This window comes from Psammomys obesus, unplaced genomic scaffold (assembly GCF_907164565.1).
Source record: "Psammomys obesus unplaced genomic scaffold, mPsaObe1.curated_primary_1811, whole genome shotgun sequence".
NCBI classification, from domain to species: domain Eukaryota; kingdom Metazoa; phylum Chordata; class Mammalia; order Rodentia; family Muridae; genus Psammomys; species Psammomys obesus.
In genome coordinates, this window is record NW_026591598.1 from 11,216,624 (window position 1) to 11,233,192 (window position 16,569).

The 16,569-nt window shown below is 57.6% G+C and overlaps 1 protein-coding gene across 2 annotated transcripts in view; it reads left to right on the forward strand.

Annotated features, from left to right (window-relative positions):
• Ahdc1 (AT-hook DNA binding motif containing 1) overlaps window positions 1-16,569 on the forward strand; it is a 69,589-nt gene that overhangs the window by 39,477 nt on the left and 13,543 nt on the right. For both annotated transcript variants that reach the window (XM_055610910.1, XM_055610911.1), the window contains 4 exons: window positions 3,567-3,748; window positions 9,475-9,586; window positions 9,703-9,740; window positions 10,081-14,988. In XM_055610910.1, the coding sequence (XP_055466885.1) occupies window positions 10,155-14,945 (4,791 nt within the window). In that variant the 5' untranslated portion in view covers window positions 3,567-3,748; window positions 9,475-9,586; window positions 9,703-9,740; window positions 10,081-10,154 and the 3' untranslated portion in view covers window positions 14,946-14,988. The remainder of the gene's footprint in view (window positions 1-3,566; window positions 3,749-9,474; window positions 9,587-9,702; window positions 9,741-10,080; window positions 14,989-16,569) is intronic.

Here is a 16,569-nt window from a genome sequence, read left to right on the forward strand (position 1 = left end):
CGAGTGCCAGCCCTCGGGGCTGTACCCTGGGAGAAAGGACCCAGTGTTTTTCAGATGGTGTGGGAAGGGGCCTCTGGGGCCTAGGCAGGTGTGACTGAGGATGTGGTGTGCCACACAGGGTTTGCGTGAGGACTGTGTCCCCGAGGGCCTAGGGACCCTGTTGCCTGCCTCTTCTGCCCCTGAAACTGTTAAACTAATTAAGGCTGTGGAGCCGCAGGATTAATCGGGGCAGCTCACGCGGGCTGGGGCTCAGGTAGTCGATTAGTGCGCCGCGGAGGATATTGGATTTCTGAACCGCAAGTCAGCACTATTCGGGTGTGTTATCTCCAAGGCTTGAGGGTCAGCAGGCGGGAGGCTCAGGCACTGGCTGCCCCCTCCCGCCACCCGCCTGGGCATCCTCTTCCCTGCCCGTGAGGCCCTCACCTAACCTTCCCACCCACTGTGTCCACCCTGCCATCCTCTCCAGGCTTGTGTGGATCAGCCTGATCTCTGGTCTTCCCTCTCTGCTGCGTCTGTGTCAGGCTGCCTTCCCCATGCTGCTGTCTTCGAAGCCTCCTGTCTCTCTCTGGGTCCTTCTTGACCTGAACTGATTCTCTATCTAGGGCCTTGCCCAGCCTACCTCCTTGTCCCTGTGTCCCACTGTCTCTGTTCACCTTTCTCTTTACTGGCCTCTGTCCCCGGTCCTTGTCTCTCTGTCTCTCTTCCTCTGTGCCTCTGGTGCTTGCTAGAGAACCCCCCTCTTCTCTCCTTCTCTCTCTTGTGTGGTCTCTGCTGGTGTCTGCAACCAGAACAAATCTCCCCCAGCCAACACCCCCGAACAAGGAGGCCAAAGCAGTTAATGGAAAACATGTGATTCTGCCTTGCGCCTGGAGCACGGTGAAGGGAGCCTTAGTCCCAGCCCAGCCCTGCTCCCCCTTGCCACATTCCCCCACCACACAGCCTGCCGCCCCGGCCTGAATGGGCACGGTTGCATGTTCCCTTGTTATTTATTGGGAGGATGGCAGTTATCATCCGGGAACTATCAGTATATAGGGCTCTGAGGGCAGCTGCTCCTTAGTTCTCTTGAGCCCCCAGAGACTGGCAGACCCCATGCAGACTGGTCCCTCACCCACCCACCCGCTGTATGTAGAAGAGGGCCAAGATTAGCTGAGCCATGGGGGCCAGTTAGTCACTGGGGTGGGGGGTTCCAGGCCACCCAGATTCCCACCTTTTCCACCTCTCTGGGCCTCTGGGGAACTGTGGAGGTGGGGGTCTCCCTGAGGGCTTGGGAGCTGCCAGGCTGTGTTTCCATGCCCACTCAGCCACAGGGAAGGGGGGAACGGATCAGAGGGAGGCTCTGGCAGGTTGGAATTCTCCTTCTCTGCCTGTGGATAAATTGTCCCTAATCCAGGCTTGGGGAGTTGTCTGGCTCCTAGAGAGGGAGGGAGGGGGAAGAGGGAGAGAGAGACAGAGAGAGAGAGCACACACAGGCACTCTGGAGATAAGGAGGGATGGAGGAGAGAAGGGCACATACGACCGCCAACACAGTGAGTGACACACACACAGCCTCACAAAGGCTGTCTCCATGTACTTGTGTACATGAGTTACACAAAGCTACCACACAAACACTGAGGCTCCATTGTGCTGACAGGCACATAGGCCCTCTCATACGTGTTGACACTGACACTCAGCTATACTGGCACAGACCTATAATGGGACAACACAAGGACCCTCCAATGCACATGCTATGCACAGACTCACAATGATAAGGTCATACAAATCCACACATGCAAAGACATACCCGCAAGCACATGCTGACCATGGCGAAACAAACCCACAGGGACACTGTGACCAGTCACGCCATCACACCGTGACCCTGAAAGCCACAGAAAGGAAAGGCAGAGGTAGGAGGTAGGCAATGTTGATCCACAGTACACCGGCGCCTACAGTCAGGCCTGGAGAGTGGAAACCTGTGGGGACAGCAGAGCATCCGCGCCCCCCCGCGCCCCCCCCATCCCCCTACCCACCCCCCCGCTGCCAAACACGCATCCAGAGAGCTCAGAGGCAGGCAGGAGCTGGTCTGGCTCCTGACACAGTGAGGTTCAGTGAGCCAAGCACAGTGTCTACACACACACACAGGCACACTCCTAGCTGGGCACACCTGTCAGAGGCTCAGCAGATAGCTACAGAGAGCTGGGCAGAGTAGAAATTTAGAAGGTGCGCATATCCACAAGCATAACTGTGGTTCTGGCAAGACACAGAACACGGCCGGCCACTACTGATCAGACTCATGATCCCACACGTGCAGATTTTATTTATTTTTATGGTGCTGGGAGTGGAACCCAGGGTCTTGTACTCCAGAAGTGCCCTTCCTCTGAGCTCCACCTGAGCCCTCTCACAGGTACAGCCTTAATCGAACAGGTACCCTACCCTGGCATACAGACACGTACTGGTAGGCAGGGTAGACCCAGCAACTCACCAGTAGGTGAGGCAGAGGCGCGCACACATGCAGCATTCCAGGCAAGCAGAATCTATAAACCCCTATGAGGTTTGGTTCTCAACCACCCCTCCTCCCACCCTCCACACCCAGCCCCTACCCGGGCCTCAGTGCAGACAGCAGAAGGCCAGCCACTGAGTAGGAAATGGGGGAAGTAGTGGGGAAGGCCATGGTTAGTAAAGAAAACAAGCCAGGTGGTGGTAGCAGCACAGGCCTCTCGGGAAGCAGAGGCAGGAGGATCTTGAGGCCAGCCCAGTCTACTGAGTGAGTTCCAGGACAGCCAGGGCTACACAGAGAAACCCTGTCTGGAGAAACCAAAAAGAAAATGAAAACAAGAGCTATAACCAGTCACTGCTGGGGATGGGCATCCCTGGCACTTAGAGCAGCTACTTGCACCTACAGTCACTACCCTCCCATCCCCCCACCCCCCCCCCCCCCTTACACAGAGCTTTCCCACTTGTTCACTGGATGTGACTCCCTGATTTTAGGGATGAGACAATGGAGGAGGCTCATAAAGGATACAGGATAAGGGAGTTGAGCCAAGGCCAACTCAGGGCTAGAGATGGCTCAGAGGTGGGGAGCACTTGTTGCTCTTGCCAAGGACCTGGGTTCCATTCACGATACCTATAGAATGGCTTACCGTCTGTTACTTCAATTCCATGGGGGAACTGACGCCCTCTCTCCGACCTGTGGGCACCAGGCATGCAAAACACATGCAATACAATAATCAAATCTTTTTAAAGTAACTTGTTGTTGTTACTATTATTATTTTTTATTTCACGTACATTGACACTTTGCCTGCATGTATGTCTGTGTGAAAGTGTCAGACCCCCAGGACAGGAGTTACAGATAGTTGTGAGCTGCCGTGTGGGTGCTGGGAATTGAACCCAGGTCGTGGGGAGGAGCAGCCAGTGTTCTTAACCACTCCGGCCCCAACAATTAAATATGTAAAGAATTAAAGGATGGGGAAGGTGGGTGGGACCGAGTTTTGCAGGCGGGTAAAGTCAGAGCTGGACTGGCATCTGTGTAGAGTGTCCTGGCCCACCCTGCATCCACGCTTACCTTCTGTGTACTGTGTTTTCGTCCACAGATGGGAGCTTGCCTGCTTGTGTACTCACCGGCCTGGACCCCAGAGCCAGCCCAGTTGAGTGCGTGCAGAGGCTCCCAGGTGAGGGGCGCTGCTCCAGCCCCTGCAGAGACCACCCTGGAGAAGCTGATGCTGGTGAAGACAGACCGTTCCTGCTGAGCCAGGCCTCTGCAGAGCCTGCTCAGGTAACTGAGAAAGTCGGGGCCGGGCCGGGGCCAGTGTAACAGGGATCTCCTCTCAGCTTAGGCACAAAAAAAAGAAAGAGAGAGAGAGAGACTCTTTAAGTTAAGAAACCTTAATCTAGCTTCCTCGAACTCCCCACTACCCAGAAAGGGGAATGGAGGCTCGTGGATACACAGTGAGTCCCTTAGAATCCTGCCTCCTAGCCTGAGGACTCTTCCCTCTGCCTTGATGACCTGAGAGAACTGGGAGGAGAGATGGGTTGTGCCGGAGACCAGGATTCAGGGCAGAGGTGGAAGGCAGAGAGCCTGCTGTGTGCTGCCGGCCCCTCAGGACACCTCTTCACTGGCGTCAATGGAAGCACAGAGCCGGGAGGCCAAGGTGAGGTCCTTGGTCTGGTAGTCCAGCAGCCGGCTAGGCGGCGGGGCAGTGGTAGAACCCATCTTTCTCATAGCCCAGGTTAGCCCACCCAGGCTCCCAGCCACAGAGGCCAGGTGGGGCTGCCCTGCCCTGTAGAGGCAACTCCCTGAACTGACACATGAAGCCTCAGGCTCCAGGAAGCTCCTTAAGAGTTTAGCCTGCTGGGAACCCCACCCAACTTCCAAAGGAGCATTCCTGAGGTCTGTGTGGGGGTTGGGCCTCCAGGGATGGGAAGGGTGGGGAGGCAGGGCTGTGGGAGGCTGTGAATGTGCTGGGACTGGGTCTCTGTGCTGGCAGGTGGGTAGGGCTCTCTGTCCTTAGTGCGCGGCACTGGGTATAGGAGAGTTACGTAAGTGGCTGAGGCTGGGGTGAGAGCTAAGAGCTTCACAAGTGTCTGCTGGGCCACACGTGTGGGTAGACTGTGCCCAGCGAGGGTCCTGTGAGGTGTGGATCGACTGGGCTGTTTCTACCACACAGGGTGCTGTTGGACCAAGACTCTCTTACCCTTGAGTGGGTTTGGTGTGCGCTCAGGGTTCTTGGTGCAAGGTGAGGTGCCAAGTGCACATGGCTCCCTCTGTGCTTTGGAGGTGGGCTGGGCAAGACTTGGGCTGAGCTGGGCTCAGCCGTGCCCAGCCTTGTGGCCAAATTGCTGAAGTCACTTCCTTTCCAACAGTGACTCTCCAGGGGGAGGAGTTCTTCCGACCTGGTCGGCAGCAAGGGGCGGGGCAGAGCTGGCTCTCTGGGGAGGGACATGGGCGGGGGCGGGAGAGAGGTGGGAGGAGGTGCTAGTGGTGCTGGAGGAGGGTGTCCTCTGGGAGACAGAAGGAAAGACAAGGACAGGAGTCTGGAAGGGCCAAGGGCAGGAGGGGATGGGGGTGGAGTGGGGCGGGAAGCAGTCCCTGGGTGACCTCGGAGAGAGGAAGGGAGGGCTGCCAATGGGGTGACCCTCGGGTCCAGTGAGAGCTGGCAGTGGCGCCTACACACCTGGCACCCAGGGCAAGGGGCTGGCAGGGGCGGTTCAGGAACAGACCTGCTTGCCAGGTGCCCCACTCTGGACAGGAAGAGGGTGGGCGGGGGCTGCACAAAGGAGCTCTGTGTGGCTGGGGATAGGGTGGGGTGGGGGATGCAGTGCTGCCCTGTTCTGGGGTGGGGGGAGCTGGTGGCCCCGGGGGCGGGGCAGGACCAGCTCCCCTTGGGGCATCAGTGGCTCCAAGGGGACACCTAGTGGTCAGGGAAGGTAGTGCATCCCAATGACAGATGGAAGCTGGGGGCAAGATAGGTTAGAACTGATAAGATAGGGGAGGCGGGCTAGGCTGAATCTATGGATGGTGAAGCAGTTTGGTTTAGAGGACCCCAACAAAGCCGAATGTACACAGCAGCAAAACTGAATGGCATAGCTGTGTGTCCTTAAGGGCATGGCTAAGCCTCTCTGTGCTCACAGTTAAGTGCAAAATAAGTGACTGGTTCCTTGTTTTGTTGGGATCTGGGTCTGGAATCGAATCTGCTTCCTAGAAGATCTGCAGGTTGGGTGGGCACTAGGGGCTAAAAGGAAGGGAAGACCAAGAGAAGGATACCAAGTTCCTCAGAGAGAGAGAGAGAGCTGGCTGATCCTGGGAGGTAATGGCCTTAGTGGGGGTCCTGAATAGGGCTTCAGCACAGAAGCACTTCCCTCTGCTAGGAGGCCTGGGACATCCCTGGGCCTTCGGGCTCGCTGAGGGAAATGGGAGGAGGCGTGCATGCATGCTGGAGAGAGGGTCATGAGGCCGGAAGTGAGAGCTGGGGCTGGCAGCTTGGCTCCCCTGGGGAGGTTAAGGGTGGGTGAGGGGGGGAGGAGGGCTGGGGAAGGGGTGGGGTGGTCACAGCCACAGCGGGAGAGGGTGGGGCTGGGGATCAAGGATGTGGGCTGGCGCTTCCCGGCACTGTGCGCGCTGCAGGTTGGGGCCCCCTCCTAGCCAGCTGGTGTCCCTGTGGGCAAGCTCAGACACTGACCCAGGAACAGACAGGCAGACAGAGGACCCTTTTGACTTTTCATTCACAGACTTGGGCTAGATGGTACCTTTGAGAAGAGGCCAAGAGAATGGCTGCCTGTTGGGGTGTGGTGGGGAAGGGAGCCAACTGCTTCCCTCAGACCCTGAAGGCTGCAAGAGAGCAGTGGACAGTCAGGAGGATGTGGCCAAAGGTCTTCATGGGTGGGTGGAGCAGAAGCAACCACTGGAGAGGAGGTTTGTCTCTTCTGCCAAGATCACACCCTCAGGCCCCAAGTGGGAGGTCTCTAGAGCAGGAAGGCCTGGCCAGCCCCACCCACAGCAAGGGAGGAGTGGAGCTTCTGGTAGGTGTCTCCAAAAGCCAGGTCAAGCTCACTACTGGAGTCTGAGCTCTGAGGCGGGGTCCTGCTATGTAGCCCTGACTGTAGACCAGGCTGGGCTGGAACTTGGAGATCTGCCTGTCTCCCGAACGTGCACCCTCGCCTGGCTGCCTCCACACTCCGAAGGTGTTCTCACTATGCGTGGTGGTACTTGCTCTTGCTGTCAGCGATGGCAGAGGCAGGAGGATAGCTGCAGGTTTGAGGTCCACTTGGTCTACGTGGTGATTTCTAGGCCAGCCACAGCTACGAACAAAACCTTGTCTCCCAAAAAGAAAGGGGGTGGGGCTGGAAAGGCAGCCAGGCCGGTAGAGTATTTGCCTACCATGCACAAAGCCCTGGGTTCAGTCTCTGGCACTGCAAAACCTGGGTGTGGTGGTGTACCCTGAGAGCTCACTGGGGAGGTGGAGTCGGGAGGCTTAGAATGCAGGGTTATCCTTGGCTGCACAGCTGCCCCTCAGGCCAGTGCACACGAGGGTTCCAAATTACATGGAGAGATCTCGTGGGGGTGCATGTGTGCATACGAATGAGTGTGTGGGGAGAGACAGAAGAGAGATAGAGGCAGTGATGAGCTGGAAGGGGTACAGGTCCACAAGAGGCACAGGAGAGAGCAGAGCCTTGAGTTAGCAGGTGCGAGGGAGCCACGGGGACGAGGTCTGGCAGAGTGGATGGAAATGAAAACTGACCTGGAGGAACAGCAGAAGGTTCCTTCATGTGCCGTTTGTGGCCTCAAGTTAGGTCTAACCTCTCCCCATTTCAGTCTCCTGTTCTATAAAGTGGAACTAGAGCACAGGGTACCCACTGGGGGCAGGGCAGATTAGAACGACAGCTTCCCAGATGTCCCTCAGATGTGTGAGTCAGGTCCTCCTGGACTAGGGCCTGGGTATCTGGAGTGTTACATAGCTCCTTCGCTCCTCCGAGCTCAGGGTTGGGAAGCCAGCGGCTTAGATAATTTCAGTGTTCCTCCCAGCCTTAAATTAGACCATAGCTCTAGAAGGAGCCTCTCCAGAAGAGGCTAAAGGACTGTGGCAGGAGCTGAGAGTGGAAAGAGGCTTTGGCCTTCAGAGAATTAGGAACTCTGCCTCTGAACAGCTGTGTGGCTGTGGGCGCGTTTCACCAGGAAGGGTCTGGGCCCGTTTGCTCTGTGGCTCCAGGATAAGAAGCCATGCATGCCTCCTGGGTTGCTGTGAAGACTCAGTGGGTCATGTGTGTGGACTGCAAAGTTCTGCACATGCCCTGTGGGCTGCATTCCTTCCTGGGTGCCGAGAGGTGGGCCCTGGCGGTGCTTAGGACTGACTGTGGGTTGCATGTTGCTGTCTTCTGTAGGGGCCGCAGAATGTCCTTTCCCACGGTGTGTGGGCCAGCACTAGGCAAGATGGCAGCCTGTCCACAGGGCAGAAGCCCTCATGATACAGCTCTAGGTCAGGACCGAACCCCGGGCAGTCATCAGTAGCTGCTCTCTGAGATCCTTCGGCAGCAAGGGCTCATGCAGCTCGCTAAGGTCCTACTTCCTGCTCAGCTCTGAGTCTTTAGGTTCCTTTGGGAATCAGACATGCCCAGATCTGAGTTCCAGCTCTGTCCTGACCAGCTCAGAGTCACTCCGTAAATATTTACGTAGCGTCCATGGCCCAGGCTCTGGGGTCGCAGGACACAGCAGTAAACAAGACAGATGTGATCCCTGCCCCTGAAGAGCCCACAGTCTCAAGGGAGACACACTAAATGGCCAGTCACCCTGTAATTGATTGCAGTTGTGATAAATACTGTGAAGGTGACATAGATAGGGCTGTGCTGCGGACTCGGAAGTCAGGTGGCCCTTCAGAGACTCTGATGAAGGTTGAAGGGGCAAGAGAATCTCCCTTTCTACATTCCTGTCACTGGTAGAGCCAGACATGTGCCACACGCCTGTACCACCCCCCCCCCATGCCCTGTCTTGAAAAACGGGGCTGATAAGATGGCTCAGTGGGTAAAAAGTGTCAAACCTGACCCAAAATTAAACAACTTGAACTTAGTCCTTGGGACCCACATGGTGGAAAGAGAGAATTGGTGTGTGCAGGTTGTGTTCTGACCTGTACACATACACACGCAATTCAAATGTAATAAAATAATAGCCGAAGGGATGGCTTAGCAGTAAAGAGCACTGGCTGCTCTTGCAGAGGATCAGGTTCTATTCCCAGCACCCACGTGGTGGCTCACAACCATGCAGAACTCCAGTTCCAGGGGGTCCAATGCCACCTCTGACCTCTGTGGGCACCAGGGGAGGCACGTGGTGTATATACGTGTGAGCAGGCAAAACGCTCCTCACGTAAGAGAAAAATAAGCTTAGAAGGACTGTAACAAACAAAAAAACTCCCGAGGCAGACAACACGTGTGTTTTTGGATACTTGTGTGGAGTGCGAGCTGTCGCAGGTGTGGGGAGCTTCATTCAGCAGCGGACGGGGCAGATAGGCCTGCCTTCATGGTACTTTGAACCTTTACTGGATGGTTTCTTTAAAAGCGGGCAGGATAATTGATTTGTGTATGGCAGGGAGGTTAGATGAGATAATCCATTAAAGTCCTTAGCCCAGTGTTGGCAGTAAAGTGTCCCCACAGTTCAGGCTTTTGTTGTCAGTTTGGTGGTGGCTCCTGGACCCCGGATCCCAGGTACTCTCTTCGCTTTTCTTTGCAGCTCTTAGTCCACTGATCATTAAGTCACTCTCACTCGGGGTTATCTGTTCAGTGTTGGCCTTCCCAGGCCTTGTGCAAAGTAGACATTCCATAAGTGATGAACAAACGAATGAATGCATGTCTGAGCCTCCATTTTTTTTCATCTGCAAAATGGGGTCATTAATAGCCCCTACCTCGCAGGATCGGTATGAAGAATTAAATGAAGCAATGCCTGGACAGCTTCCAGCCCAGTGCCTGGCGTGCAGTAGGTGCTCACTAAACCTGAGCTGCGGTGGTCCTTTCCAGGCGCTGTCCACACCCCAAGGCCTGGGCTCAGGCCGAAGTGGCTCCACAACACCCCCAGCTGACAGCCAGCGACTGGCAGAGCCCCCAAGCACGGGGCACCTCTGTTTACCAGGTCAGATGGGAGGGAGCTTGATGGAGCTGGGGTGGTGTCTGGAAAGGGGCGGGGCTGGAGTGTGGACCCTGAATCGTGTGGAGAATTCAGCTCTGCTCCTGTCTTGCTGCCCACAGAGATACCCAGTGTGACAGCCCAGGCGGCAGAGCCGAGGGTGAGTGCAGCTTGGGGACCGGGCTGAGAAGGGAAGGGTAGCATAGCAGGTCTTCCTGGCCTTATCTGGAATGGTCATCTTGCCCTGATCCTAGGCCTCCCAAGATGGGGATCCTCTCCTCTCTGTAGCCTGTAAAAGGGGGTCATTTGCCCCTGTGCTGCTGGGGCCCCGTGTGGAGTTGATTGTGTGTACACGTGACGGAAGACCTGCAGGCAATTGGGTTGGGCCCTGGGCTAGAACATAGAGGGAAATAAGACTGTAGAGAAAGGGCCAAGGGGCTAATTCAGATCCGGGAAACTGAAGATACAGATGCTCAGTGAAGAACCTCCTTCCCCTGCAGGTTCTGGTCCCGGCTTCTCGCACCCTCATGTCAGCCCCGGCCCCGCCCGGTGGCCCGAGGAGGACAAGGTCAGGATGCGTGTGAAGCCTCAGGGCCTGGTGGTGACGTCCAGTGCCGTGTGCAGCTCTCCTGACTACCTCCGAGAGCCCAAGTACTACCCCGGTGGCCCCCCCACCCCCCGGCCCTTGCTTCCCACCCGGCCCCCTGCCAGCCCACCTGATAAGGCCTTTTCCACTCATACCTTCTCTGAGAACCCACGCCCGCCCCCACGTCGGGACCCCAGCACCCGGCGTCCACCGGTCCTTGCCAAGGGAGACGACCTGCTTCCCCCTCGGGCAGCCCGGCCTGTCTCTCAGGCCCGCTGTCCCACACCGGCCCCAGACAACAGCTCCCTCCGCCACTGGGACAACGGGCGTGTGAACCTGCATCCGGTGGTGCGGCTGATTGACATCATGAAGGACCTGACTCGCCTCTCCCAGGACCTGCAGCACAGTGGTGTGCATCTGGACTGCGGTGGGCTGCGGCTGAGCCGCCCGCCTGCCCCACCACCTGGAGACCTGCAGTACAGCTTCTTCTCCTCGCCCAGCCTGGCCAACAGCATCCGAAGCCCCGAGGAGCGTGCCACCCCTCATGCCAAGTCAGAGCGGCCCAGCCACCCCCTCTATGAACCTGAGCCGGAGCCCAGGGATAGTCCTCAGCCTGGCCAAGGCCATGGTCCCGGAGCCACAGCCACGGCCACTGGTCTGCCCCCAGAGCCCGAGCCAGACGGGCCCGATTACTCTGAGCTGGCAGATGCTGATATCCTCAGTGAGCTGGCTTCCCTTACTTGCCCTGAGGCCCAGCTCCTGGAGGCTCAAGCCCTTGAGCCTCCGTCACCGCATCCTGAACCACAGCTCCTGGACCCCCAGCCCCGATTCCTAGACCCGCAGGCCCTAGAGCCTCTAGGGGAAGGTTTGGAGCTACCACCCTTGCAGCCCCTTGCTGACCCTCTGGGGCTGCCGAGCCTGACTCTGCAGGCCCTGGATACCTTACCTGACTCCTTGGAATCCCAGCTCCTTGACCCCCAGGCCCTCGACCCCCTGCCCAAGTTGCTGGATGTCCCCAGTCGACGTCTAGAACCCCAGCCGTCCTTGGGGCACTGCCAACTTGCTGAGCCCTTACGCCTGGACTTGTGCTCATCCCACGGTCCCCCAGGGCCTGAGGGCCACCCCAAGTATGCCCTGAGGCGCACTGATAGGCCAAAGATCCTGTGTCGCAGGCGGAAAGCCGGAAGGGGGCGGAAGGCAGATTCGGGACCTGAGGGTCGCCTGCTTCCCCTGCCCATGCCTGCGGGGCTGGCAGCTGCCCTGGCTGAGCCCCCACCGCTGCCACCACCACCACCACCTCCTCCTGCTCTGTCAGGCCCAGGCTCACTTCCTGAGCTGGAGCCAGAATCTTCTCAGACGCCAATGGTCCCCACCCGCAAAGGCAAGTGCAGGGGCGTGCGGCGCATGGTGGTGAAGATGGCCAAGATCCCTGTGTCACTGGGGCGGAGGAACAAGACCACGTACAAAGTCTCCTCCTTGAGTAGCAGTCTGAGTGTGGAGGGCAAGGAGCTGGGCCTGCGGGTGTCGTCAGAGCCCACCCCGCTGCTGAAGATGAAGAACAATGGCCGCAACGTGGTGGTGGTCTTCCCGCCAGGCGAGCTGCCTATTATTCTCAAGCGGAAGCGTGGCCGACCTCCCAAGAACCTGCTGCTGGGTCCCGGCAAGCCCAAAGAGCCGGCGGTGGTAGCTGCCGAGGCTGCGACCGTGACAGCGGCCACCATGGCCATGCCGGAGGTGAAGAAGCGGCGGCGGCGGAAACAGAAGCTGGCCTCTCCGCAACCATCGTATGCGGCGGATGCCAATGACAGTAAGGCTGAGTACTCTGATGTCCTTGCCAAGCTGGCCTTTCTGAACCGCCAGAGCCAGTGTGCTGGGAGGTGCTCACCACCCCGCTGCTGGACACCCAGCGAGCCTGAGTCCGTGCACCAGGCCCCAGACACCCAGAGCATCTCCCAATTCCTGCACCGCGTGCAGGGCTTCCGGAGGCGCGGAGGCAAAACCGGAGGCTTTGGAGGCAGGGGCGGAGGCCACGCAGCCAAGGCAGCCCGCTGTTCCTTTAGTGACTTCTTTGAGGGCATTGGCAAGAAAAAGAAGGTGGTGGCGGTGGCGGCCACTGGGGTTGTGGGTCCGGGTCTCACTGAGTTGGGTCACCCACGCAAAAGGGGCCGAGGAGAGATAGATGCTGTGACTGGGAAACCCAAGCGTAAGAGGCGGTCCCGAAAGAACGGGACTCTGTTCCCGGAGCAGGTGCCCAGTGGCCCAGGCTTTGGGGAGGCAGGTGCTGAGTGGGCTGGGGACAAGGGTGGTGGCTGGGCCCCTCACCATGGACACCCAGGGGCCCAGGCAGGCCGAAACTGTGGGTTCCAGGGGGCCGAGGGCAGGGCTTTCGCCTCCACTGGGCTGGAGAGTGGGGCTTCAGGCCGTGGCAGCTACTATGCGGGGGCACCCCCGGGCCAGACGGAACTCAGCCAGGAGCGCCAAAACCTCTTCACTGGCTACTTTCGCTCCCTGCTTGACTCAGATGACTCCTCTGACCTTTTGGACTTTGCCCTCTCAGCCTCTCGCCCAGAATCCAGGAAGGCATCGGGCACCTATGCAGGGCCTCCCTCCAATGCGCTGCCTGCTCAGCGGGGGCTTGCCACCTTCCCGAGCCGGGGAGCCAAGGCTAGCCCAGTGGCAGTGGGCAGCGGTGGAACTGGAACAGACCCCTCCTTCCAGCCTGTCCTGCCTTCCCGTCAGAGCTTTCCCCCAGGACGGGCAACAAGCTACGGGATAACCCCAGCCACGTCCGACTGCCGGGCCACTGAGACCTTCCCAAAGCTGGCCCCCCCTCCTTCCGCCGTGGCCCGCTCGCCTACAACCCACCCGCCTGCCAACACCTACCCACCTCAGTACGGTGGCTACGGGGCAGGACAGAGTGTGTTTGCCCCAGCGAAGCCCTTTTCAGGCCAGGACTGTGCTAATAGCAAGGACTGCAGCTTTGCCTATGGAAGCGGCAACAGCCTTCCCGCCTCTCCCAGCAGCGCCCACAGTGCTGGCTACGCCCCACCACCTACTGGGGGTCCCTGCCTACCGCCCAGCAAGGCTTCCTTCTTCAACAGCTCCGAGGGGGGCCCCTTCTCTGGGTCAGCTCCCACACCCTTGCGCTGTGACAGTCGAGCCAGTACTGTCTCACCCGGTGGCTACATGGTACCCAAGGGCACCACAGCTTCTGCGGCCTCCTCCTCTTCCTCCTCTTTTCAGCCCTCACCTGAGAACTGTCGGCAGTTTGTGGGGGCTTCTCAGTGGCCTTTCCGGCAGGGGTATGGAGGCCTGGACTGGGCCTCAGAGGCCTTCAGTCAGCTCTACAATCCCAACTTTGACTGCCACGTGAGCGAGCCCAACGTGATCTTGGACATCTCGAACTACACGCCGCAGAAAGTGAAGCAGCAGACCGCCGTGGCCGAGACCTTCTCCGAGTCGTCCTCCGACAGTACCCAGTTCAGTCAGCCTGTCGGTGGTGGTGGCGGTTTCAGGCGTGCCAACAGCGAGGCCTCGAGCAGCGAGGGTCAGTCGAGCCTGTCCAGCCTGGAGAAGCTCATGATGGACTGGAACGAAGCATCGTCTGCTCCCGGCTACAACTGGAACCAGAGTGTCCTCTTTCAGAGTAGCTCCAAGCCCGGCCGCGGACGACGGAAGAAGGTGGACCTATTTGAGGCCTCACATCTGGGCTTTTCCACCTCGGCCTCGGCCACTGCCTCTGGCTACCCATCCAAACGGAGCACTGGGCCCCGGCAGCCTCGGGGTGGCCGGGGTAGCGGAGCCTGCTCAGCCAAGAAAGAGCGAGGTGGTACAGCGGCCAAAGCCAAGTTCATCCCCAAGCCACAGCCAGTTAATCCGCTGTTCCAGGACAGCCCAGACCTTGGCCTGGACTACTATAGTGGGGACAGTAGCATGTCACCACTGCCTTCCCAGTCAAGAGCGTTTGGTGTGGGAGAACGAGATCCCTGTGACTTCATGGGACCCTACTCCATGAATCCGTCTACACCTTCTGACGGCACTTTTGGCCAAGGCTTCCACTGTGACTCTCCCAGCCTGGGTGCCCCTGAGCTCGACAGCAAGCATTTCCCACCACTGGCCCACCCACCCACAGTGTTTGATGCTGGCCTGCAGAAGGCATACTCGCCCACCTGTTCACCCACACTCGGCTTCAAGGAAGAGCTGCGGCCACCACCTACAAAGCTGACTGCCTGTGAGCCCCTCAAGCATAGTCTTCAGGGGGCTAGCCTGAGCCATGCAGCTGCAGCCCAGGCCCACCTGAGCTGCCGGGACCTGCCCCTGGGCCAGCCTCACTATGATTCCCCTAGTTGCAAGGGTTCGTCCTATTGGTACCCACCAGGCTCAGCCGCCCGTAGCCCACCCTATGAAGGCAAGGTGGGTTCAGGGCTGCTGGCTGACTTCCTGGGCAGGACGGAGGCTGTCTGCCTCAGCGCCCCTCACCTGGCTAGCCCACCAGCCACGCCCAAGGCCGACAAGGAGCCACTAGAGATGGCCCGGCCTCCGGGTCCACCCCGTGGCCCCGCTGCAGCCACTGCTGGCTATGGCTGCCCGCTCCTTAGTGACTTAACCCTGTCCCCTGTGCCGAGGGACTCGCTGCTGCCCCTGCAGGACACTGCCTACAGGTATCCAGGCTTTATGCCGCAGGCACATCCTGGCCTGGGCGGGGGCCCTAAGAGTGGCTTCCTGGGGCCCATGGCGGAACCTCACCCTGAGGACACATTCACCGTCACCTCCCTGTAGTACCAACTGAAGTGCCGACTGGACCACGAGGTTTTGTTCCTGGGTAAGTGTGGGTGTGTGTGTGCAGAGGACAGGAGCCTGAAGGGTGGTAGGGGGGTGAGGATGCTTAGCAGTTGGTTAGAGGGAGAGCTGTAAGTGTGAGAAAGGGGGTATGGTGTGGGATGGTAGTCCCCCTCGCTTTTGTAAGATTTAAGGATGAGTTTAGGGGTTCACCATCAGGAAGGAAGGAGATTGTGACTAGTCTTAAAAGGATGACGTGCTTGTGTGCGGGCCTAATAGAACCATCAAAAGTCCTGGTCATTGGGAGTGGTAGAACCATTTCCCTTGTTCTTGCTAGGCCTGGACAAGAAATACCGCTCATCGCCTATGAGGGAAGACGTTTGCTTCACCCTCGGGTGAACAGAAGAGTGGGTTCGTCACCCACTCAGGGTTCTACAGGCTCCCTTGCCTTGGTCATGTGCTTGGCAAGAACTTTACAAAATGGTCCGTAGGATTCTCTCTTGGGCTCTTGCCCTCAAAGGCTTTCTAAAAATTTTTTAATTGTAACAGGGTCTTACTGTATAGCCCTGGCTGCCTTTGCCCCCTGAGTGCTGGGATTAATCAAAGGTGTGTGCCACCGACCTATCTGGAGCCCCCTCAGTGCTTTTTAAAAACATCTGGCCTGATGGTGGTTCAGTGTGGTCAGGCCTATGTGGAGCAAAGACCCAGATGTGAAAAACATTGCCGTCTCTGCCCCGGGAAACTGCAACCGATGGATCTGTCTAGGTAGAGAAACCAGTCCTTTTCCTGAAGCCAAGTGCTTCTCCGGAGTTCAGTCAAATGTTCTGAGACATTTTGCCATTATTTCTTTCAAATATAATACCTTCGTGGTTGAAGCCTGTTTTAGTATTTTTCAGGAAAATAGAAGGCCAAAACTGAGCCAGGAGGTGGAGGCAGAGGTGGGCAGATCTCTTGAGTTCAGAGTCAGCCTGGTCAACGGAGTGAGTTCCAGCATGGCCAAGGCTACACAGAGAAACCAAATTTTGCCTTGAAAAACCAAAAAAGAAAAGTAAAAAAAAAAAATGTTCCCAAATAACTGAAGAGAATAGTTGAGCTGAAGAACAGTCTGTTTCAGAACTCAGCCACAGTTAGACTCACTTTGGGCAAGGGATCTCTCATAGAATGGGCCCAATGTGACCATTGGCAGTGGAATAGCTGAGAGCTTGACTAAAACCCTCAGTCATCAGTCCTGCGGCCCCAAAGCCTCCTGCGTGTTTAGCTTCCTGATGGGCTAGCCTGTCGTCCCTGCTCTGGAGAAGCCATTCAAGGCCAGGGTGACTCAGGGTCCTGAAGTAAAGTCAGTGGAAACTTATGACCCCTACTTAGCCAGACCCCAGCTGCCCTGGTGCCTAAGGGTGGCAAAGAGCCATTCATGAGAGCCAAGAGGCCCTGGGGGACACCAGTCCCTATTTGGCCACTAGTTTGCTACATGCCTTTACACTTTTGCCTTTCCTGGCCTCTGTTTCCCCATCTGTTTGAGAAAATTGACTTTGATCATATCTTAGGCTCTAACATATCTGCATGGCAGAGACAATGGCTCTTTTTTTTTTTTTTTTTTTTTTTTTTTTTTTTTTTTTTTTTTTTT